Below are 24,573 nucleotides of genomic sequence, written 5' to 3'. Positions count from 1 at the left end.
CCAGTCCTGGCATTTAAGCTAAACAGACCTCCTCCTCAGAGTTACCTCTTTTTTCCGGCCTATGGAATCCCCAGCTGACTTTGCAGCACCCCTCGGGAAATTTTTTCGTGAACTCAGATCTGACCTTCCCCAAGTGTTCTGCACTTCCTTTGAAAAGGGGCTGTGCAGTCATCAACATATTTTTCATCAGCCACAGAACCTCCCCCCCCTTTTATGCCTATGTAGTAATGCCTCTTGTGGCGCAGAGTGGTAAGGCAGCCGTCTGAAAGCTCTGCTCATGAGGCTGGGAGTTCGATCCCAGCAGCCGGCTCAAGGTTGACTCAGCCTTCCATCCTTCCGAGGTCGATAAAATGAGTACCCAGCTTGCTGGGGGCTAAACGGTCATGACTGGGGAAGGCACTGGCAAACCACCCCATATTGAGTCTGCCGTGAAAACGCTGGAGGGCGTCACCCCAAGGGTCAGACATGACCCGGTGCTTGCACAGGGGATACCTTTACCTTTACCTTTAGTAATGTTATAACATCAGAATGCTGTTTCAAAGGTCCCTTGCTCCTCCTTAATTGCCAACTAAGAAAATGGCTGGTAATCATCAAACTGGATATATCAGTTCATAACACTGCTATTCAGTAATTATGAAGCAGGCTAAATGTGTTGTTAGGTACTTAGTGACAGAACCTTCTTCTTCTTTTTGCATATGCAGTATTGTTATAACATCATAATAGTGTAAAACAAAAAAACTGGGTATATTGATGGGAGCAGCATGTTTACTGTCAATTCAGAGGTCCTCTGATCCTCCGTACGTGCCAAGAGGGGTGTGCAAAAAACAAAAAATGGGATTTATTCAGGTCAGCTATACCAATAGCCAAAGCAGATTCTCTAATCTGTATTTAGCTTAGAAAATACCAAAAAATATTGATAAGAGTTTTTTGCATCTGTGTGCTAAACCAAACTGAATGGACATCACTAGTTTCCAGCTATGGAAATAGCCAGCAAAGTCTCACAAAATCCTAATGAAAAGTAGAATCATAGAATCACAGAATCATAGAGTTGGAAGGGGCCATACAGGCCATCTAGTCCAACCCCCTGCTCAACACAGGATAAGCCCAAAGCATCTTAAAGCATCCGAGAAAAGTGTGTATCCAACCTTTGCTTGAAGACTGCCAGTGAGGGGGAGCTCACCACCTCCTTAGGCAGCCTATTCCACTGCTGAATTACTCTGACTGTGAAATTCCCCACCCCCGATATCTAGCCTATATCGTTGTACTTGAAGTTTAAACCCATTACTGTGTGTCCTCTCCTCTGCAGCCAACAGAAACAGCATCCTGCCCTCCTCCAAGTGTCAACCTTTCAAATACTTAAAGAGGTCTATCATGTCCCCTCTCAACCTCCTTTTCTCCAGGCTGAACATTCCCAAGTCCCTCAACCTATCTTCATAGTATTCTGCTTGCAATCATGGAACTGGATATACCAAATAATTATGAGGCATGTTAAATGTGTCATTGTGTAATAAAACCTGCCCACCAAAATAAATAATTAAAAGGAAAGGAACTCCACAGATAGGCCATGGCACAAAGAAGGGCATGTGAAGCCTCACTGCCCATTTTGCCTCAACATTAGAACATTGTCATATCATGATAATGAAAAAATATTGCTATAATGCAATCTATTTTACTGTATTTTTATATTTATATATTGTGAGCTGCCACAAGCCAGCTTGCCTGGGAGTGGTAGGATAAACGTCTAATTAATAAAATAAATAAAAAACATTATGCTTAAAAAATTAGTGGATCACTGGGGGAGGGGCAGGGTGAACAGGTGACACTGATGACCCAAAAACAGAAAACAAAATTCAAAGTTACAGATTCCTCACTGGAAAACTACACATTTAGATCTGAAGGGGGAGGAAATCACATAAGAATTGGATTCGTATCTCCTCCTGGGGAGGCAAAAAGTTGTGCAAGAAGTTTTTGATTATTTAAGAATGCCAATGTGGTGGCCATGGCTCCCATAATACATGACATGTCTCAGGGTACCCATGATATGTGTTGGAGCACACTCACTTATACTCTGAACTTGCCTGAACCGATGCTGCATTATTCTTTACGTTAGGGGAAGAACCATACTTCTTCTAAATTCCCTTCCCCTACATATTCTAAAATAGCCCTTGCATTGACTTCTTGCAAGTGGTGAAGACCCAGCGTCCAGCTATAACAATGCTTCTGATTGGCATGATTATAGACTGGGACACTTAGTAAGCAGTTGAGCAGATCAGGAAGGGGCACTATTGTGAACAGAATTTTTAAGATTACTTTGGCTGGGACCAGAATAGCAAAAGAGAAATGTATCCCTAATATGCCCTAATTCATAGCCTATAAATAGCGAACTGACCTGAATTTAACAATGCACTGCCAAAGTATTTTTTTTATCCTGAGCTATGTCAATGCATTTTGCACATCCAAATCAAAACTACAACAGTACAGATTTTTTGACATGTTAAAGGGATGGGGAAGAATATGAGAGTAGAATTATCTGTCTAGTACAGCCTTCTTCCAAAGAGCTCAGGAGAGTGTACAAGGTTCTGCCACATTTTGCCTTGCATCATGGTGAAAGGTGGGTTTGGTTGAGAGAGTGATGGGCCCCAAGTATTTTCACCACAAAGTAGCATAATAATTACAACTGTATGTTGTCAAGTCACAATCAACTCATGGTGACCCCAAGAAAAAGAGCCAGTGTAGTATTTTGGTTAAGAGTGGCAGCTTCTAATCTGCGGAACTGGGTTTGATTCCCTACTCCTTCACATGCAGCCAGCTGGGTGACCTTGGGCCAGTCACAGTTCTCTCAGAGCTCTCTCAGCCTCACCTACCTCACAGGCAGAGCTGGTTTATCCATGTAGCACATGTAGCATGTGCTATGGGCCCCACACGGTGCCTTCCCCCATGGATCAGGGCGGTAGCCTCTCTCTTCCCCGCTTTCTCCTCTTTTAGGACACTCAGAGTGGCTTCTTAGTGGACCCCTCCACCCCCTATGTGGCTGCTCCCACCACAATTGTATTCTGCTAGGGCCCCACAGTTCTTTAAATCACTCCTGCTTACAGGGTGTCTGTTGCGGGGAGAGAAAGGACAGGGGACTGTAAGCCATTTTGAGACTCCCTTGTGAAGTAAAAAGTGAGGTACAAAAACCAGCTCTTCTTTCAAGGCAAGAGATGAGCAGAGGTGGCTTGCCATTGCCTTTCTCTGCATAGCAACTCCAGTCTTCCTTGTCTTCGGCCTCCCATCCAAGTACTAACTGTGGCCAAGGCCACATGTCACACAGTAAGGATTTGCAGTCACCCAGATTAGAGTCCAACACTCTGACCACAATACCACACAGGTTCTCCTACATCTAGTGGCGTGTTCAGCTGGGAAATGTAGAATTCCTTGTTTTTGCAAAACACAGTTAATGTTAAGGCATAATGCACAAATGCACATAATGCCAATGACTTCTTTGTGGTATGAAAAAACTGGGCAAAGATCTTCAGGTGGCTCCATGGGATTGTGAAAGGTCAAGCACACGCAAACCCTGGTACACATCAAGGAAGCTGGAATTTCAAATGAGGAGCAGAAATCGAAAAAAAAAACAAGAAGCCTTTGATGAATGGGTAGGTATGTGTAAAACAGGGCAGCTCAACTCAAGCTGGAGACTAAAAAGCAAGGAGCACAACCCTGTTATTGCACTGGAGCATGCAAAGGCTGCATATTATTGTTATGAGATGCCTAAAAATATCCAAAATGCCTTTAGGCAGAGGTGTCAAACTCATTTGTTACAAGGGCCAGATCTGACAGAAATGTCACTTTTGGGGGATGGGCTATGTGCATCATAAAATGTAATGCCAGGTACCAAAGGGAAACCCAATTAACAATATTATTTTTACTCAAAATATAAACAAAAGCAATTTATTCTTAGGCGTGAAAGCGATGGATTTACTGGGGAGCCCACAAAAGCCTCAATGCATGTATTTAATCATATGCAAGACTAGTTTTTCCCAAGGGATAGTATAAAGGGGGGGATCTTACATTTCCATACAAATCAGTTCCTTTTTGTAATACAGCATTTTTAGGAGATGTCATCTTCCTTGCAAGGGAATAAGGTAGTTTTTCAACACCTTCCCATACACTTAATCATAGCAGCTGAGCATGGCTATGATCCACCCTACCTCGGAGGATCATAAGGAGGCACACCAGACTCCCCCCCCCAACAACAACCCTGTGAAGTGGTCCAGGCTGTGAGACTAGTCCTGGGTGACCAAGACATCATGGTCCTGGCTCAGGAGGAGGGAGAGGGTCTGAATATGATTCTCTCAGACCCTCTTCCCCATTGAGTACTCATCCCTCCAATATTTCCCACAGAAATAGTGGGGCTGAGGGTAAGTCCTGATAGGCTCTTTCTGAAACCCCCAAGGGGTGCTTTTTGTCTTCCCATGACCTCTTTTCCTTCACAGACTGAGAACAGGTGTGTTTGTGGGGGCGGGGGAAGGATGGTCACCATCCCAGCTTCTGCCTCCCAGCTCACAACAGTGGTGCCTCCTTTGGCCTTCGCGCCATTTGCTTCCAAGGCCAGGAGGTATTGCCTCTCAGAGCTGCATGCGTAAGACAACCCAGTTGACTCCTAATCCTCCTCCTTCTCTCTTCCCTGCCAGCCCTGTCCCCTCATCAGCAAATCACTGCTCAGCATGGCTGCTCTCACCAACCCTCCCCACAGTTGCTAGTTGGGACAGCTCAGTTCCACCAATATAGTGACTTCTCAACCCTCACTGAGTTGTGGTCGGAGGAAGCAAGAGGGGGAAAAAATCACCACACCTATTTGTTTGCCTTTGCTGCCCTCTCCCTCACTGTTTTACCTCAGCCTCATAGGCCCACTCCCTAACCATTGCATTTTATTTCTTGACATCTGCAACCACACTGAATGCACCAGCTCACTGCCTCCCCCAAAGAAAACCCTCTTTCATCCCCAGACTTAGTCCCAAATCCTCCAGGAACTTTCCCGCCTGGAGTTGGCAACTGTGTCCAATGCAGGCAGCCAGCCTATAAGAACTTCTAGAAGATTCAGTTTCTAAGGCACCACTGGGAGGCAGAGGGCTGGCCTGCAACATCAAGGTAGCACAGGGCAGAATACTCTGCAGCAAATGCGACCAAGGGGGTCTTGGCAGGACCCACCCTCATAGCTTCAAGAGCTTAACAGAATAAAGGAATGAGTTGTCCTATGCCAAGGTGCGAGAGGAATACTAAAGTGAGAATAAAGGATTGGCAAAGTTTTACTTCTCTTTTCCTAATTTGGTCCCCTTGGAAGATTAACTGTGAGTCCTTTCGCTAGGCATATATTTTGTTACCTGACTGCAGCCCATCATGTTTGAGATATTTGCTGACATGTCAGTCAGAGGCATGGGCATAAAAGGTATGGTCAGAAAGCTATGAGAGTGGAGCACATAACAACGGTGTGTGTAGAACAAGTCCCATTTCACTGAGGCCAGAGCCCTCTAAATTCCCCTGAGGAATAACACGACAGATGCTGCTTTCTCAGTGCTCAATTAAGGGCCATTATGACAGAAGCTGTTATAATATGTCCTCTTCTGTCTTCTTATCAGATTGTATTATTGACTGAGCTGCACATCTCCACGTATCTGTCCTTTCGCTCACCATTTGCTGAGTTGTAGTGATGCCACAGACTGGCCGCAAACATTCTGTGACGTGCAAAGCTCAGTAATAAAACACTGCTGAACAGTGGGCAGTTCCATTATCATTCCTAATCTAGCCACAAAAACAAAGTGATGCTCTTCAAGAAGATCTGAACCGGCAATATTTCCTTGGGGACAACTGAAATATGGTTGCTGTGTTAGGAAGGAAGGCACTGAACCACCAAGATCTTTCAGAATACAAAAAGGGCATGAAGGTAACAAACCTCAGCTGTAAACCTTTGACGTGAACTGGACATGTTTATATTATATATATGTGTGCCTTCTACCACAGCTGTTTTGCAATAGTCACATAAACCAGTTTCCTTAGGTTGCAAGTCAACTCAGTATCATCTGAATCCACAAGATGAATGTCCAGATGTTCCGGTTTGTACATTCCTAGAAATATTCCATTCACCGTTTTCTAGGGCCAAAGGGACCACAGATCCCAGGAAAAGAACATAGATGTTATTGCTTTCCAGTGCAAAATGACACCAATAGTCATGCACTGTGGTCACTCCTGTTAGCAGGAAAATGTACACCCAGAGGATAATTTGTGGTATTTTAGACATCAGTGTTTGAACTGCAAATGGCTCTACTTTTGCCCCATTAACCTAATTTACTGTATATTCACAAGCTGCACAGAAGTGCTTAACACACACAAGAGCATGCTTATCACCAGCAGTGGAAGCAACCCAAGAACCCCTGCCCCAGGTCCTATTCTCAGGGCAAGAAGTCCACAGTGACAACAGGACAGTGGGCTACTGAATGCATTCAGAAAGTGCTCTTCAGTACCCTCAGATGCCAGATAGCCATCAGCTGTTGAAAATAGCCCAAGGGTTAATTTTAATGTAATCTTTTGCAAGTTTAAGATTACTAAATTCACATACTGTTCTCTGGAGCGCAAAAAAGAGAGAAGTTTTGTTTTACATATAGGCTGATAGCTCTTCTTCCTCTTTTGCAACAAAAAACCCAGGAAAGACTCCGATCATTACAAATTACCAATAGCTCAGCCTTTCCTAGCTCAAACCCCAGCGTGTCACAAAGGCTCAAGTCTCTCCTGCAAGTCTGGATCTCCGATTCCAGCACTTACCTACGTAGCAACAGGGCAGCCCAGGGCCACAGTTCAGATCGTCCCATGTTGACAAGCAGAATGTCAACTTTGCTCACTGCCTTTCCTTAATCCTTCTTTGTTGGTTGCCATTCCCTCCACTGGGGCAAGCGGGCCAGGGGCTATCCAAACAATTTGGTGTCTCTTTGAGAGCTGCAAGAAAAGGTGTGTGTGTGTAGACAGAGACAGAGAGACACACAGAGAGTTTTTTGAATTTTAATAGCCAGAACAACAATCTAGATCAGCAGTGACATATACTTAAAATGAATCAACTCAGTTAAAATAGAGTTGGCAGCAAGTTGCTGAGAAGCCACGGTGCAGGAGCAGCCATTTGGAGAAGTCTTACTGATCAGGCTTCCCCGAGTGAAACTAGGGCTGAGCTGATTACTGGGGGGGGGAAAGGGCCAATTCAAGGAGTTTGGTTTGTGCCTGCTGTGGGGACCAGATTGGGGGTGGGGGGGTGGGGAGGAGAAAGATAACACAGACAGACTGCCCTGGAAGGAACCAGGCCACACCTTTATTGACTGCAGGATCCTGAGGTCTCGGTGCAGCACAGGCTGGGAACATTGAGCCCTGTTGACAGCCCAACTACTGTCAGCTGTTGAGGGCTGGGATTAGGGAGGGAAGCAGCAGAAACTGCTATTCCTAGCCATCACTAGCCTCGGGGGGGGGGGGGGGGGGGACGTGACCAATATTTCAGCCCTGAGTTTGGCTCTCCTGTACCTCACACACAGCCCGAGCCCCTTAACGGAACCCCTTTCTGTCATGCAGGGAGCCACCCTGCACAATCTCCACCCCATACCTAAACCCTAGCAATTGTGACAGTCATGCTCTTTTGAACCAACAAACACATTAAATATATTCTTTGCTATGAGAAAGGCAAAACCTCCAGGACCTACCAGCCAGTTAGCTCTGGATAAAGTTCCTTCCTAGCCTTGTTAACCAGCAACTCACTGCAGTCATAGCAAAGAGCGAGTAACCACACAGACAATGAACCCTGCAAACAAGGTGTGGGAGAGTAGGTCTTTTCTGAGATTTGCTGAATGCCAAGCACCTGTTCAGCCTGCTCCTTTCAGCCTGAGTTGCATGCCAGAGATAAGCCAGCAGGTCTGCAGACCCCACTCATTCCAGGATGGGCTGAGCTCAGGGTGGGGTGGAGGGGTAGGAGAGGCACAGGGAGTTGATAGCCAGCTCTGGGCCCAACAGCCCCAAGTCCTCCTTGCTTCCCCTTCTCCCTCCACTCAGGCACTCCAGTCCCCTCCCCCTCCCCCTCCCCTCCCCCACCCCCAGTCTTTCCACACCAGTGGCAAGTCCATCCCTTCTCACAGGCTCAATCCCACAAAGAGCTTTCTTGAGATGATTTGCTTCAGACTATAATATTGTAACCACACATCTCCAATAGATTTTTACTTCATATTAATGTTCTACTTCAGGAAACAGGTTCTGCTATGAACACACAATTATTTGCTAGACACATAATGTCTAAATGTTACTGCATGCAATTTTTCAGCCGGTTTTATTACCTTTCCTGGCTCCTATTTTTAAAGTGGATCAAGATCAATATTGCTAAGAGGCTGATTCATGACTGCAAGCTCCAGTGGGCATCATTTAGCATCCAAAGGGATTTACGCCTGTCTGGCCTAACAGCTTAATCTTTGTTTTGCTAAGAATGTGGCTCTTGGGGTCCGGCCATGGAGCCCTTGCTTACCCCCTTTCCAGTTTTCCACTGTCATGACTGGAGAATGCAAGTGAACTGTAGCAGCACCAAAGAGGACAAGAGAATTGGTAGTTTTGGAAGGATTCGTTCATCCTACATCTTTGCTTTGCCTGTGTGTGTACAAGCACATTGGGCTACTTATTTTGCCTTTGAACTGGGACAGTGACTTACTGGGAGGTTCTCTAACTCCCATTTACTGTCCATGAATCCCACCCTTCCGCTGGAATGGGAGTGCATATTTCCATTTTGTGTGATCCATCCCATTTTTAAGGAGATATGCCTTCCGTGCATATTGGCCTCCCCATGGAACATACCTGGCAACATTATAAGAGCCATGTGGTGGAAGAGGTGATGTTGTGTCCACTTCTCCACTTCACAAATTGGACTGCCATCTGTTCCCATAGTAGTTATTCCAACAGAAAACTCTGTGGTTCTAGTGCTTTAAAAAAACTACATAGGCAAAAAATTAAAATGGTCAGCCCTGTTACAATGACAAATATTTATGTACTACTAAATGTATAACAGCATATCATAAGAGCACGATAAGGGGTAAGAGTATATCATAGGAACATGGTTCCAGGTTTTGCAGTTGAATAAAGTCAGTAAAACACTAAATCAAACCTTTTACATAAATAGTCCTTATCAGATTTCTTCTCAGTGCTGGTCTTTGGTTCTTTTGGAACACCGAGTATCTTTTGCATTGACCAAGGACTTCCATGCACAAGACTTGTAATATTTTTGTTCTGATGATAAAACAGAGGCTGACAGTGATTTAATGTGGCAGAAAGCGCCTAATTCAAGAACGGTGGCAGTGTTAGGGCAGGAACCCTCCACCCCACCCCAAAAAAGTCATGTGGCTCTTTAAAGATTAACTGTATTGTGACATTTATGCATTGCACTTTGCTTCCCCAAACATGGAGGCTCAAGGGCTGCTTGAGCACACTTTGTCAGATGCAAGATGAGAATTGTCCATCATTTTTTTTTTACATACAGAAAAAGAAGTGACCTTTGGGTTCAGGGGGTAGGGCATGGGACATTCCTATGAGAAACCTGCAAGCATGCAGCCCAATGCAGCCCTGTGGGGCCTACTACATATACAGGATTGCCCTGGTTGGGGAGTGGAGTGGGATCCTGCTTGCCTGTCTCATATGTGCATAGGCTTGGCAATACATAGTCTTTACCCCCCCTGATTTTGCTACATAGGCATCTTTCATTATTGGGTGTGTGCTGATCCGTTTCCTTGGGCAGTGGAAAATGCTGTCAAGTCACAGCCAACTTATGGTGAACCCCATAGGATTTTTAAGGACAGAGACATTCAGCAGTGGTTTGCCACTAGCCTTTGTGCAGCAACCCTGGTGGACTCCCTTAGTGGTCTCCCACCCAAGTACTAACCAGGGCTGACTCTGCCTGACTTCTGAGATCTAATTAGATCAGGCTAGCCTGGGCCACCTGGTGGGTTGTTTACAGGGTCAGTACACCAAAGTAGGCAGGGCATACCTGGGCCTTCCTTTTTCCTCCCCCTCCTCGAGCAACATGCTAGACATAGACTGGAGCTTTTAAATCATTTAATATTGTTTGTTGTTTTAATTATAAGCTTCTACTGAATATTTATGTACTTTGACCTTTATATTAATGTGTATTAGATCATGCATATGTGCACCACCCCGAGATGACAAATGGATTCTTTACTTGTGATGCGTTGATTGGCCCCACATGTGAACAAGGCTTATCTTGGATGCTTATTAAACGGAAAGTAAGACTGTAACACAAGGAGGGAACCTGGATCAGATTCTTGAACAATATGTCAGATAAAGGACTGGCTCCTTGTCAAAAGCTACCTGCTACCTGTAGCTTGGATCCACTGGAATAAAAGCCAGGTCTACACTGACCCCCATCTATGGTGAGGTCTCCACAGAGCACTTTGCAGTATGGAAATGAACACATGAGACTGAACTAGACCACCTGACCCTCCATGCCAGTTTTGTATTCTCAGACTGGCAGCAGTTCTCTAGGCTCAGGCCTTTCCTATTGCCTACTACCTAATCCTTTGAACTGGAGATTCAAGGGATAGAATCTGGAACCTTCTGCATGCCAAGCAGCTGCCCTACCACTGAGCCACAGCCCTTGAATTTAGCACCCTCAGGAAATGCCAGGGAGGCAGCAGGTTGTCACAACGGAATCCATTGCACTGCTGTATGAACCATAAGAATCAACACTACAAATCTTCATGTGATGAATACAGCAGAGATGTGGCTGATTATGTATATGATCTTCTACACAACAGCTTCAATCCAGCACAAATTTAATTTTAGTGGCTATAAGCGGCAGTATTTCTTGCATGTGGCTAATATGAGGTGACAGTCAGACTTGATTGCTAACTGGGGCTGTATTCCCAGGTAGGGATTCAAAGACAGGAAAGGGGAATAAGCAATTTTCTCATAACTGGCAGAAACACCTAGAACTTTCTCATTGAACCTGAGGATCTACGTGTTTTCGGTCACTATTGGAAGTACATTGTGTGCATCTCTGAACCACTGGTGAGGTGTGAATCACATGGGGCTGCCCAGAACACCATATGCTTATAAGCACACAAAAGAACAAGACAGCTATTTTTCTACTTTTTATATGTTTTATTATAAAGAAAGGTAAGATAAGCATGGTGAGCCAAATGTGCAGGTACTGTGAAACAGCACCATGAAGAAAATAAAAATAATAATAATAAAAAAACCACATGGAAAATGCACTTTTCATAAACTGTAATTCTGCTTTCTAATTTTTCATAAATAGACAAAAATCCTTGTCAGCAATTTTAAATAGATGGACATATGGCTGGAAAAAAATATAATAATGCCATATAACATGGATATAAATTGTCCATTTCTTGCTGTACAAATAATAGAAACAAGTTTGGCAGGGTTTCTTTTTATACACATCTCCATTCTATGTATAACTAAAAAAATGTGCTACAATTAATATAAAATGCTTTTACTATAAAGTAAACTACTAATTTCCCCCCACAAAAATCTTAAAGATGTCTTTAGCACAGTTCTAAAACATTTAGTAAGCTACTTACAACTATCCAACAAATTATAATTTTTTCCCCATGGTCCTTTTTTCACATTGTTCCGCTCTCTCCTATTTGCACTTCTGCTTCCCATCTGCTCCATCCTTCTAACAATAGTTTTTATTTTTTAAAGTTTTAATTCCCCCCCACCCCCGCCAGACATCCGAGGCCCTCCGCATGTACAATATTCACAAAGACTTCACATTTGTCTCGCACAAAGTTTAGTGCCGTTAGAAAGTCAAAAGAGGATTGCCGCTTCCTTCTCCTCCTCCTCCTCCTGCTGTTGCTGCTGCTGCTGAGCCAAGCCTAATGCCTTGGGGCACTGTGACTGGGTCTGTGCCAGATCTAAAAAGCAGTTCGCTAGGAAAATGGTCCATAGCTAAGCTGGTGGCAAGCAGAGAAAGGCGCGAGCGCGCAGGGTGGCGTGGAGTGTGTTACAGGGTGTGTGTGTGTGTGTGTGTCCTCTGTCAATTTTGTTCTTCATGATTTATGCATGGTTGGCTTCCTTTTACAGTAGACGTCTGTGAAGAAAGAGAAAGAAAGAGAAGAGGAGGCACGAGAAGAGAAGGAAAGGAAAAGACTGCTCTCCGAGCCGGGATATGAAGCCAAAGGCCAGGTGCTCTCTTGCCCGGGTGACCTGCTGGATGCCCATCTGGGTAGCCTGTATTACAGGCCCTCTTAAATGTCCTTCCTTTTCACCTTTGCAGAATGGAGATGTCAGGGTTTAAGTGAGGTAGAGTGACTTGTCCCTTGGCAGCATGCTGTAGGAGAAAGAAAAGGAGGGTTAAAGTGAGAGAGTGATAAGCGATTAATAATAATAATAATAAGACAAACACCAAGCCAGCAACAAATCAATCAGGTACCTCCCACCAAAGTTCTGCGGATTAAACAAAGTTGAAAATTGAATTTTAATCCGAGAAGGAAGAGTCCAAGACTTTTTCTGACAGCAGCAACTGAGCTGTTAATATGTGCACACTGCAAGGAGAGAGGTGGGAAATGTTGAAAGCAGTTTTTAAAATCAATGGTCTATTTGCCATTGGCTTTACAATATTCTGGAAGAGCGAAGCTTTCAAAAACATTTTATATCTGATCGCTCTGCACTGGTCACATTTCCTTGTTGAAAATTCTTTCACCCACTGATTGGTTCAACTTTTGTCAGGTGATGAATAAGCCAAGTAACAAATAAATGGATGTGAGGATCGGATGCTGACAGAAAACGTATGTGGAAACATCTTTGCTGCTTGGGGGTGGATGGAGTTTGGGCAGCTGGATTTCCAATCTCCAGGTTAGGAGAGAGAAGAAAGAAATAAACAGAAGGGAGGAAAGGGGAAGAACGAAGAGTGAAGAAATGGAAAGAAGAGAGAGATAGAGAGGAAGGAAGTACAAGGGCTTCTATTAGTTGAATTTTTCTATTCACCCCCTTCCTGTAGAGGGTCCAGTGTGGGCTTTTCTCACTGTCCCACCCACCCTCCCACCCTTCTCCATAGAAGGGAATGGAATGAGGGGGAAAAGCCATCGCTGAGGCTACACACTGCCTTCTTCACTGGTGCCCATCTGCCGCATCAGCAAGGAAAAGGAGACCATGGTAGCTTTCCTTCTCTCCAAGCTGGACCAGAACCAATGGACTGAATTTAAATCAGAAGAGTTTTTGGCTGAGCATTAGGAAGAACTTCCTGACACAATCAAGCTTTCGGCGGAGGGGGGCTCCCTCTCCTTTTTTGGAGGTTTTTAAGCAGCGGCTAGATGACCATTTGACAGGAATGCTGATTCTGTGAATTTGGGCAGGAGCATGGGAAGGGATGAGCTCGTGCTCAGCTCTTGTGGCCATTTCTTACATGCCCAGGGTAATGATGATTGTTACTTTAGGATCAGGAAGGAATTTCTAGCTATATGTTTCTATTTGCATATTATTGTTGCTTTTGTCACTATTGCTATTATAATGACCAAAAGCAAAATACTGCTTATGAGACAGCTGGCATGCACATGAAGAGCAGGCATGCCTGTAGACAATAGAACAGGGGTGACCTAACTGTGGCTCTTCAGTTGTCCATGGACTACAATTCCCATAATCCCCTACCAGTACATTATAACTGATCTCCAGGTAACAGAGATGGTTGATCTGAAGAAAATGGCTGCTCTGAAAGATGGACTCTATGACATTGTATCCCACTGAAGTCCCTCCCCCTCCCAAACTCTGCCCTTCTTGGGCTTTCCCCCCTCCCCCCCAAAAAAAATATCCAGGTATTTCCCAAGCTCACAATCCTAGTAGATATCATGAGTTCTATGTAAATAGTCACACCTTTTGGTCCTTATGTAGCATATGAGGTAAAAGTAAGACCCTCCACCATGCTGGGACAATGAACACTTTTTGCATTTACCACAAAACTGCCCCCAACATCTAGTGTAGTAAACTTCTCTTACAAATCAATGGCAGTCACACATTTATATGGGACAAAGCAAAGGAGACAGGAATTATCAAGACCAAACTAAGCAAATTCACTTGGGAAGTCACCCTTTAGACCCAGTATCTGGGACATGTGATAGGTTTAGGCCTCAACCCCCCCCCCCATGTCTTCCCCCCTGAGGATTTGGAAACATCAAACAAATCCGCTCATATGAAATATTTTGAGACGATACTCAAAATACTTTCACAGATATCTACAGTATAAGGATTTTTATACTATCCGCATGAGCGAGATGCTGATCTGCAGTTTTAGTTACTACTTTGCACTCCTCTGTATAATCTGAGCAATTTAATAATAGACATCTGAAATTGGAATTAAACTGACACTCCGGGCAGAGAATTAAAGTGGTGCCTCTTCGATTTCCTACCTCTTAGACATTCTAGACTTCTCCTAATGGGCTGCTGTAGCTCTACCTACTCTGGCCCTACCAATGGATTCTAGGCTCTAGAAATTCTCATAGTTTCCCTGCTGCCTGTAGGACTTTGTCAATCCCTTTCTCTTTGCAGCATCAACCCTTCAGTCTTTGTCCTTTAACTTCTGTTGTTCCAGTGCTGCATGCAGAAAGGAATATCCCTATCATATGCAGCTGTCACAACAAAAGTACAGTTTTCTATTACTGTGCCATCCCTGGCATTCAGTCAGGTTTGCCTAGAAGTCCTAGTAAAGGAAGATAACAATAATAGTGATGGAGTAAGTATCAATGAATGGCACAATTCCACGTCGAAACAAGTATACAAAGTTCTCGTCCACTTCACAGAGGGCATACAAGTTTCCTACTATAATCAGCAGATAATTTACACACAACAACCTCATCACACTGGGTCTTGGAACATCTTTAATATGCCTTGAGTGTAAGGTGGACTATAAATGAGGCAAAATAAAATAAATAAAAACACTTGATCCTGTCTAATGGATACATAGGACAATTTCAGTCTGCAGAGCCACTATGCAGCTTCCTTGTCAAAACCTCAGACAATTATCGTTATCTATAAATCTTATAAATCTTAAAAGAGCCTCTTGTGGCGCAGAGTGGTAAGGCAGCCGTCTGAAAGCTTTGCCCATGAGGCTGGGAGTTCAATCCCAGCAGCCGGCTCAAGGTTGACTCAGCCTTCCATCCTTTCGAGGTCGGTAAAATGAGTACCCAGCTTGCTGGGGGGTAAACGGTAATGACTGGGGAAGGCACTGGCAAACCACCCCGTATTGAGTCTGCCAAGAAAACGCTAGAGGGCGTCACCCCAAGGGTCAGACATGACCCGGTGCTTGCACAGGGGATACCTTTACCTTTACCTTATAAATCTTACACACTAAGAGATGCCATTGTTCCATTTTGAAAAGCAACTGGATATGTCAACCTGGCATTGTTCAATGGTGTTGGGAGGAGAAGACATTGATTTACAGCCTCTAGATGTATCACTGTAGTCCTGTTCACAGCACCTGTTTCCTTGATGCACTAGCAAAGGTCAGGTACCTCCCGCCCTTTATATGTCTGGGCTGTCTGCTGGCATTCCTAGTTCGGCTACCAGTTGTGGGCTGATGAGCTTTTTCCAAATTGTACCCTAGCAATTTTGGAAAGACAGGCACAGCAGTGGAAATGTGCTGAAAGCACCAATACATCTGTTTGCAAAAGATGGCTTCATATCAATTCCCTTTTATAATCTCCTTATTTGTACTTTTTTATAATCTGCATTTGAAACACTCTGTCTTTCAACCTTCAACAAAGATTTAATATGAACATGAAATAGCGACGTCTTCTAGTAGCAAAACTTCATTAATTTTACAAACTACTCTCCCAAACACATTACGGGTATTACTATAAATAATTTAATCTAAACTAAGTGCATTCGCCACGTTTTATCTTTGCTTTTTTTAATGGTGTTTGTGCACTTACGCAAGTGATTTGGAAGACTGAATAATTTGGAAGGCATCTTTCAGTCTCCTGCGTGAATTAGCCCAGTCTGTTTCTGTTTGGACAAACTGACTGTCTGCAAGTCAGCAGGTCTGCGTGATGTGCTTTGTGGACTAATGTTCAGGCTACTTTGCCAGAGTGCTCCTGCAATGACCACTCTGGACTAAAAGGTTTAAAGAACATAGTTAAAGACTTTGATTAAGATGCCCAGAGAGCTGAACATACATGATAGCAAGGCAGAGTAAACAGCAATTAGCATGGATAAGATGATGGACCTGCCAATCATTCAGTAGTCTAATAAAGAGAGAAGAAATAGCCCTTTACAAGTTGTGAAAAGAAAAGGTGTCAGTACTCAATATGGTTGTATTGACTGCCGCCAATTTTCTCCTCTGGAGGACTTGGGAGGTCCCCCCCAAAAGGTAACTGGAGAGTACTGCCCCTCCCCCCGACCTAGCATATGAGTAAGGTAAAGGTATCCCCTGTGCAAGCACTGAGTCATGTCTGGCCCTTGGGGTGACGCCCTCTAGCGTTTTCTTGGCAGACTCAATACGGGGTGGTTTGCCAGTGCCTTCCCCAGTCATTACCGTTTACCCCCCAGCAAGCTGGGTACTCATTTTACCAACCTCGGAAGGATGGAAGGCTGAGTCAACCTTGAACCGGCTGCTTGGATCGAACTCCCAGCCTCATGGTCAGAGCTTCAGACAGCATGTCGGCTGCCTTACCACCCTACGCCACAAGAGTATCAGTAGTCCAGATTATTTTCACAGGCAAATAAATTCTAGTAACAGCGTACATATCAACAGCCTAAATCTTAAGATTTTCTAGTGTGCTTGGGTTTTTGAATAAGAAATTTGTAATCAGTATTTTTAAATAAACCTAGTTCAGTCTGGCTACTTTTTATCTTAACAGTTTTTATATATTTTATAAGAAGACATTTTGAGTACAGGGTTGGTTCTACACTTACTTCTTTTTCCACTGTGAATCTTGACGAATTCTAGTCAATTTGAACCCGTATCTACAGCCTTCCTTTTCCCAATTTTAAACATGCCATCCTTCTGCAATTGCATTGTCCCAATGGGGTCTCATTCCCACTTGACTGGGAGGGGGGGGGATCAAGTGAAGCTCCAGCTGTCATTGAAGAACAAGGCTGGAGAGTGCTTTATTTCCTGCCTTTTGACTCCCAGCAATACAGCCAGAGCAAGCCAGGGGAGGGGCAAGTGGAGTGTGAGGCTGCTTGTTTATCTTTCTTTTCCTGCAGGAGCAGGATGGGGGGAGGGAGGGGAGAAGCCTCATAGAGCACGAGGAGGGGAAAGTAAATCCAAGAGGCAAATTTCTGCTAATAGAAGTGTGAGCTTTTGGAGCACAGTCACTTTAAAACAGATCTCAAAATGAGGGCAAAAATAAGCCTTATGTGGGAATGGCAACAAGGAACAAGGCTGTCTTTGAACTGATGCCCTGACCAATCAGTGGCAGCCTGCTTCGCTATGTCAGCATTGGAGGTAGTTAATCCAGCAAAATGCAGAGATTTACACTTAACATTGGGGATCTCAGAGCGGTTTCCTCAAATGTAGCAACTTATATTCAGTCCTGGATATGGCGGGGAAAAGTAGTGTTACTATGGATCAATCAGACATTGCAGAGGGAAAATTTAAAGCACTAAGTATCAAAATGGAAATCAAATAACATGTAGATGACTTTAATTTGGGGTCAGCGGGGATAAAAAGCACAGTGCAGGTTCACCCCAGATAACCTTGAATGGTGTTTGAAGTTGTAAGATAATTAGCTAGCCAAGAATGTGTGACCTTAACAAATGTCAGGAGAAGATTTTTAAACTGGACTGATGGAGAGCTTTTTCTTAGAAGGGGCTTCTTCCTTGTGACCTGCTTATCTTAGAAGGAAGATACTTTTATGTATTAGTGCGGCTGCTGTCCTTTAATTATCTATGTTACAAAGATGGATGATATAATTTTCTGTTGATTTAGTCAATGTTAAGAATGCAATAGTTATATTTTAATAAAAGCTTAAAATGGAATCAGATTTTCTAATAGTGCTGTACCCATAATTGACCTAAAGTGTTATTAAGATGTATCTCTGACCAGGAATTAAATGATCGGATACAGGAACGCTAACTAGATGCTTAGGGCTTCTTAAGTGAATATCTATATCTGAATGAGGCCTGACCTGAGTCATCTAGAACCCCATGAACAGCCAAGTGCAATTCGGGCAACTGCTGAATTAAATCATTTTGTGCAGTGGATGTCATTCATTTCTCCTAGAATACAATCAATGAGAGGTGTATGTTGATCCTGTGGCCAAACCAGTTGAAGATGCTTATTAAATGGTAAAATGCCACTTAATAGACATTTGATATGTAACTGCCTCCCAGAATCCCTGTATGCCAGAATCCAAATCTTCAGTTCCCTATTCAGACCCTACCTTAGCGATCCCCAACCTGTGAGCCGCGGACAGGAAAAAGTTTTTCACAGTCAGAGTAGTTCAGCAGTGGAATAGGCTGCCTAAGGAGGTGGTGAGCTCCCCCTCACTGGAAGTCTTCAAGCAAAGGTTGGATACACACTTTTCTTGGATGCTTTAGGATGCTTAGGGCTAATCCTGCGTTGAGCAGGGGGTTGGACTAGATGGCCTGTATGGCCCCTTCCAACTCTATGATTCTATGATTCTATGACCACATGTGGTCTTTCGACTAATTGGAGGTGAGCCCCAAAGGACGCCTTCTCCCCACCCCCCCCGGCCCTTTACAACACACTTCGGGTGTCATTGTCTCCCATCACTCCCAGATGGGACTATCTCGTTGCAGAGAAACAAGCTCAGGGTTCCCATTGATTTGTCATTGTCATGAGTTAAAATTTCCATGAAAATAAAATGTTCCTTATGTTCATTGTTGTGGCGTGTCTGTATCTTATTTTGAAGGGATGTTTAAACATTACCATAGCGATCAGAGAGCGTTAGGGCAGTGGTTGAGAGTAAACTACCCCCCCCCCACTGGGCCTCAGTAAAAGGCGTTGAGTGTTCCCCGGTGAGTGGTCCCCTACCTTTCTGTGAATTCCCCAGAAAAATTGCTTAGCCTCCTCTTCATTTAGCCAAGGAAAGAACCCTATTCTTCCTGCATTTCTTCCTCCTTCTCCCTCACCCTATTCCTTTGTTGTCTTCCTTGTCTCGAATTTTCGGACTGTAAACTCCTTCAGGCAAGAGTCTGTTAAATGCCAGACACACTGGTAGCATTTTGCCAACAATTCCCATTTCATAAAACCCTGAATTCCCCATGTGTTATTGCTGCTAACTGAGAGGAGGTTCATGCAATGGATAACATAATATCAAATAATAGGGGAGGACTGTGAGCAAGAAGCAACCGGTTATGACACTGGATTTGGATCATCATGTATTATGCAGTAGGCTGAAATGGAAACTCAGCACACACCCCTAACTGGATGCTTGCTGGCAGTGTATAAGCTACTGAAGTATAAACTACTACAATTCATCATATTTGGTTGCCCTTCTCAGCACAGTCTGCATGGTTTTATATATGATTAGTAGCAAAGCCCATTGCACCCATGGAAACAACAGGCGCTAGGATGCACACCTGCACTGTGGCCTTCCTGGCAAAATTTCCTGCCCACCCCTGGACTTTTGAGGCCCCACCCCCAAACCTCAAGGAACATTCCTGACCTGGGGGTCATCAACCTCCAGGTGTGGCCTGGAAATTTCCTGGAATTGGAGGTCATCAGCAGACTATAGAGATCAGCTCTCCAGGGAACAATGGCTGTTTTGGAGGGGGGACTCTACAGCTACAACTCATTTTCAGGCTCCTGGAGATGAAAGGGTTGCTTGAGAGGGGGGAACTCGGTGGCAGAGAGGTTGCAGGATGGGAGAGGTTGGGACCTGGGGATCTGCTGGAATTGCAGGTCATTTCCAGGTAACAGAGATCAGATCCCTGGAGAAAAGTCCTGGCTTTGGATCCCATGGAAGTGCAGGGATGCTAGTCTCCATGTGGGAACCAGAAATGCTGGGTGGCAATAATTGCTAATAACAATAAACATCAAATAATTCCTAAAATTGTCAAAGTTTCTTCCTTTAATGAAAATATTTAATTGACAGCAAAATTTGCTTAAAAAAACTGAAAACCTTTCAGTCAGTCCATTCTTCAGTTCACTTCAATTTCAGAGTGAATAAAAAACAGCTGTATGTTACAATCAAACATGAAAACATTGGTTGGCAAAGAACTTACAGAGGGTTTCTCAATTACTGCCTCTATGTTGGTTTTTCTCAACTTTTTTGCCATTGAGAAATCCCTGATATATTCTTCAGGCTTTGAGAAACCCCAGAAGTGGGATCTCCAGGTCCCAGCTGGAGGCAAGCATCCCCGCCACAGGTCAGAGGTGCCAGCCTCCAGGTGGGACCTGGAGAACCCACAGAATGAAAGCTCCTCTCCAGACTGCAGAGATCAGTTCCCCTGGAGGAAACGGCTGCTTGGGATGGGGACAGAGGCCTGTGTTGTACTCCCTCTACCTACACACACACACACACACACACACACACAGAAGACAAAAGCATTCCTCCCTTCTCAAACTGCAAACCTTATGAACCACACAATCACTTCCCCATGTAGGAAATATCTGAGTGCTTCCCTCCTTGGATTGCTCTGAGAAGCCATTGGCCAGAAGGTCCAGATTTAAAGGAAAAAAATCCCATAACAGTCAATGAGCAAGTCAAAAAAGACTTATACTATCCTCCTGCAACAGCTTCTTCTGCCTCTGCTCTAGTGACATCTCTTTAAGGCAGTGACAATTTGTACAACTTGGTACAGTGGTTAAGAACATCTTCTCCTGCACATGCTATGTGATCTTTGGCAAGTCACAGTCCTATTAGAAACTGTCCTCACAGAGCAGTTTCTCTCAGAGCTCTCTCAGCCTCACCTACCTCACAGTGTGTCTGTTGTGGGGAGAGGAAAGAAGACTATTATAATCAGAGACTCCTCAGCTCTGAGATTCCTCTGAGCAGTGAAAAACAGGGTATAAAAACCATTTCTACTGGGAAGGTGCTAATGGGAAACAGTGTCTCCCTGCCTCTTCCACATGTCCCCATGGCCCCATGTCCTGTCTACACTTTCCCCATCTTCCATGCCATTGGTCTCAAATGTGCTTTGTTGGGATGGTGTTGGAAACACTGCATCAAGACCAATGTGGTATCCGTATGAAAAGAGAAAGTCTGCATCTTCCCAGCCCCACCCACATCAGCATTATTTTCCCTGCTGCAATTGCATGTGATGGCTACCTCCAAAGCATTCCTCCCTTTTCAGATTGCAAATTGCACACCTCACAGGTCCAAGTGGGCTCCCCTCCAGATGGCACACAGAGGCTGCATCAGGAGGCAGCTGGCTCCCCCCGCCCCATCCTCCAAGTTGAAAGAGGCCAGGGCAACTTACTGGCAGCAGGGCAGTTCCTCTTCCACCAAGCAAACTTTTGACACTTGGAAGAAGTTGGAACCAGAAAGCAGACTCCTGGCTGCCCATCACTTCCTCATGAGTAAACATTCCCAGGGCTGCCCTGTGTCCTAGAGGGCCAGCAGGAGCCTGTTTCTGGGCCTTCCACAGCCCCCGCCCCCTGAGAAGGCACGCAGAGGCTATGCCAGGAGGGGGCTTGCTCACCCCCCCCCATGTTCTCCAAATTGAAAAAAGCCAAGGCAACTTACTGGCAGCAGGGTATGCTCTGAGGCCAGCTCCTCTTCTACTCAGCAAACTTATTAGCCTTTCCTGGCAGAGAGCGTCCTCCTGATTGGGTCTAAACTACCAGAGCCAAAGACCCTCCTGATTGGGGCTAAACTATGCTGGCTGAGGACCACGGCTTATTTATGAGTAAATATTCCCAGGGTAGAGGCTTTTCCTGGCTGTCTGTAAGCAATCTGACCAGACTGGCCCTCATTGGCAGAGTGCAATTTGAACTGATTGACCCTCACTGGCAGAGTGCTCTCTCCCTATTGGCAGCATACGCCAAGGGAGGGCCAATCAGGTAGGGAGTGAGTTGGCTGCATGCAAGTTCAACTTTATGTTTAGTGATTTTTCAGGAATGAGAAATAAAACCATGAAATCTGACATTTTTACTCTCAAAAAGGCATCAAATGGGAGAGCTCTGTGCAAGAATGTTATGGTGGTCCTCTGCACACAATGTTACATCTTGCCAGCATGCAAAAGCACTTGTTTTAGTGACTTAGAACTGCTCCCTGCATTTTCCTTAACTACTACATGGGAATCAACCAATGTTCTTCATAATTCCAGTAGACCAAAATAATGCAATTTTTCTATTAAGGCATACATCTTAACCATTAGTGGCTCTTATATTTTTGAAAGAGCCATGTAGGTAGCCCTGTCCAGACCCGGACAGCCACCCTGTCCCGGTGATGTCCTGGTCAGCAGCCCAATTGGGCCAGACCCTGGAGCACCCGCCTCCAAGAGCTGAGCGCGCACTGGGCGTCTCTGGATTGGGCAGGTCCCTGGAGCATCCGCCTCCAGGAGCTGAGCGTGCGGCCCCTAGAGTGCCTGCCTCCAGGAGCCGTGTGTGGGCCAATTACAAAACAGTTAATTTATTATTACAAAACAATTTATTATTGCAAAACAGTTAATCTTTGCATGTTGGTGCTTAGCACCTCTCCAGCCTGAGAACTATTCAACATTCATTTCTGAGAACTACCTTTTAAAAAACTTTTGAGAAGTCAAAGGGCTCTTGAGTTAGTTTTTGTACCCCACTCCTCACTATCCAATGATGCCACAAAGCAGCTTACAATCGCCTTCTCTTCCTCTCCCTACAAAAGACATCCTGTGAGACAAGGAAGCTGAGAGAGCTCTGGGAGAACTGATGTATAAACAGTTCTAACAGGACTGCGACTGGCACAAGATCACCCATCTGGCTGCATGTGGAGTAGTGGGGAATCAAATCCGGCTCTCCATATTAGAGGTCACTTAACCACTACATCAAGTTGCCGCTCCATCTAGTTGCATCCACCACCAATGTAATTTTTCTTTTCTTATGGGGAATAACAGATGTGTATAACCTTTTCAAAAACACTTTTATTTGATGTCTGAATTTAATTAATTTCTCACCGAGACTCAGGGTGGATCACACAGTAAATCAATGAATGTAATAATTGCAGTACAGCAATGCAAGAAAACAGCAAGACATGTAATAAGCAATGCAATAGGACAAAAATTTGAAACAATGCAACCCCCCCAGCATACTAAAGGAAAAACCTCAAAGAAAGAAAGAAAGAAAGAAAGAAAGAAAGAAAGAAAGAAAGAAAGAAAGATTCATTTGCAAAGTATAGCACTCTTCTTGCTAATGAAATCGCCTTCCCCCATTCAATATGGTATAAACCATTAAAGTTAGTGGAAATCTGAAAACAAAGGTTGGCCATATTGAGTGAAAGCTGAGCTGACAAGTATTCTTTGCCTCTGAATAAGGGGTCAATCTCCAAGGCCTAGCACAATTCCCTGTCCCTTTAAAGGTGGCCCACTGACTTTACATAGGCTCCTGTAAATATTTGGGCTTCAAATGCAAAAACTGCTTTATTGCAACACTGGGAGAAAGGTGTTTTTTCAAGCATTCTCTAAGGACAGCAATGAAAATTCCTCTAGTGGGTTTCCATCCCCAAAGGATAAAGTGGGGGAGAAAAGCCCTGTAGGAAAGCAGTTATAAAACAGACTGCAATACTCCTCGGGGTCTAACACAATATTTACTTGTGCCACAGAAATAAAGAGAAGCGGCTGCCCATTCTGAAACGGGAAGTGCATTGCTGGCCCAGATGACTGTTGTCTTTCTGACAGGCAAGGATGCAACAGCGAAAAGATTGAATTTCAGTCCCCTGTTCCTGTCTTCTCAACTAATACCAGCCCTGCATTCACATTGTAACTGTTACATGGTTTCAACTGTTCAGGAACTTTGCAAGGAACGGCAGGAACCGTGCTTTTGTCAAGACAATGAGGACCCAACTCATAATGATATCACAGGTCAAGATCAACCACAGGATTTTATCGTAGGCTGCAACAGTGCTCTCTCTTGCTCTCTCTCTGACCTTTTCTGCATGATGACGAAGGCCCAGGCCAGCGCTACGTCTGGTTGCAGGACTAATACCCACTTCCAGATGACGTTGGTACTGGCCCAACTCAGGTCTTCGGTTGCCCCACGGGTGCCATTGGGGCCTATGTCAGGCCAGGCCCATCAGGCCCACAAAAAATGCCCCCGTCCTCTCCATTGTGCTGTGCAGTGCCACAGAGCTGCCTGGGGCATTTGTTCATGTTTAAGAAGGTGGGATTGTGATGTAATGCAATCCCACCTTCTTGAAAATTTTTAAAAACTCCCTGCACTGCCACAAAGTGAGGTGGAACCACTCCACCCTGGCCGCCTCGTCTGGAGGCACGAATCTGGGATGGACTGGGTCCAGTGCGGAAAATGCTTCCCCCTCTGGACCTGGGAAGAGGTGGGTCAAACCGCTCCATCACAAACACCCAGCAGCAGCCCAGTGCAGCAGTGCCAGTGCGGAATTGGTCTCTCCCTCTCTCCCTCTCTCTCGCTTTTCAGTGGGGTTTCAGTGCTGT

General features: G+C 44.7%; 1 protein-coding gene across 5 annotated transcripts in view; it reads right to left on the bottom strand.

Annotated features, from left to right (window-relative positions):
* Positions 1-11,145: 11,145 nt before the first annotated feature.
* Positions 11,146-24,573, bottom strand: part of TOX2 (TOX high mobility group box family member 2) — a 298,443-nt gene continuing 285,015 nt past the window's right edge. For all 5 annotated transcript variants that reach the window (XM_077335269.1, XM_077335270.1, XM_077335266.1 and 2 more), the window contains one exon: positions 11,146-12,361. In XM_077335269.1, the coding sequence (XP_077191384.1) occupies positions 12,325-12,361 (37 nt within the window). In that variant the 3' untranslated portion in view covers positions 11,146-12,324. The remainder of the gene's footprint in view (positions 12,362-24,573) is intronic.

Source organism: Paroedura picta, chromosome 4, assembly GCF_049243985.1.
Source record: "Paroedura picta isolate Pp20150507F chromosome 4, Ppicta_v3.0, whole genome shotgun sequence".
Classification (NCBI taxonomy): domain Eukaryota; kingdom Metazoa; phylum Chordata; class Lepidosauria; order Squamata; family Gekkonidae; genus Paroedura; species Paroedura picta.
Note: the sequence above shows the minus strand (reverse complement) of the source record. Positions and strands in the feature narration are given on the sequence as shown.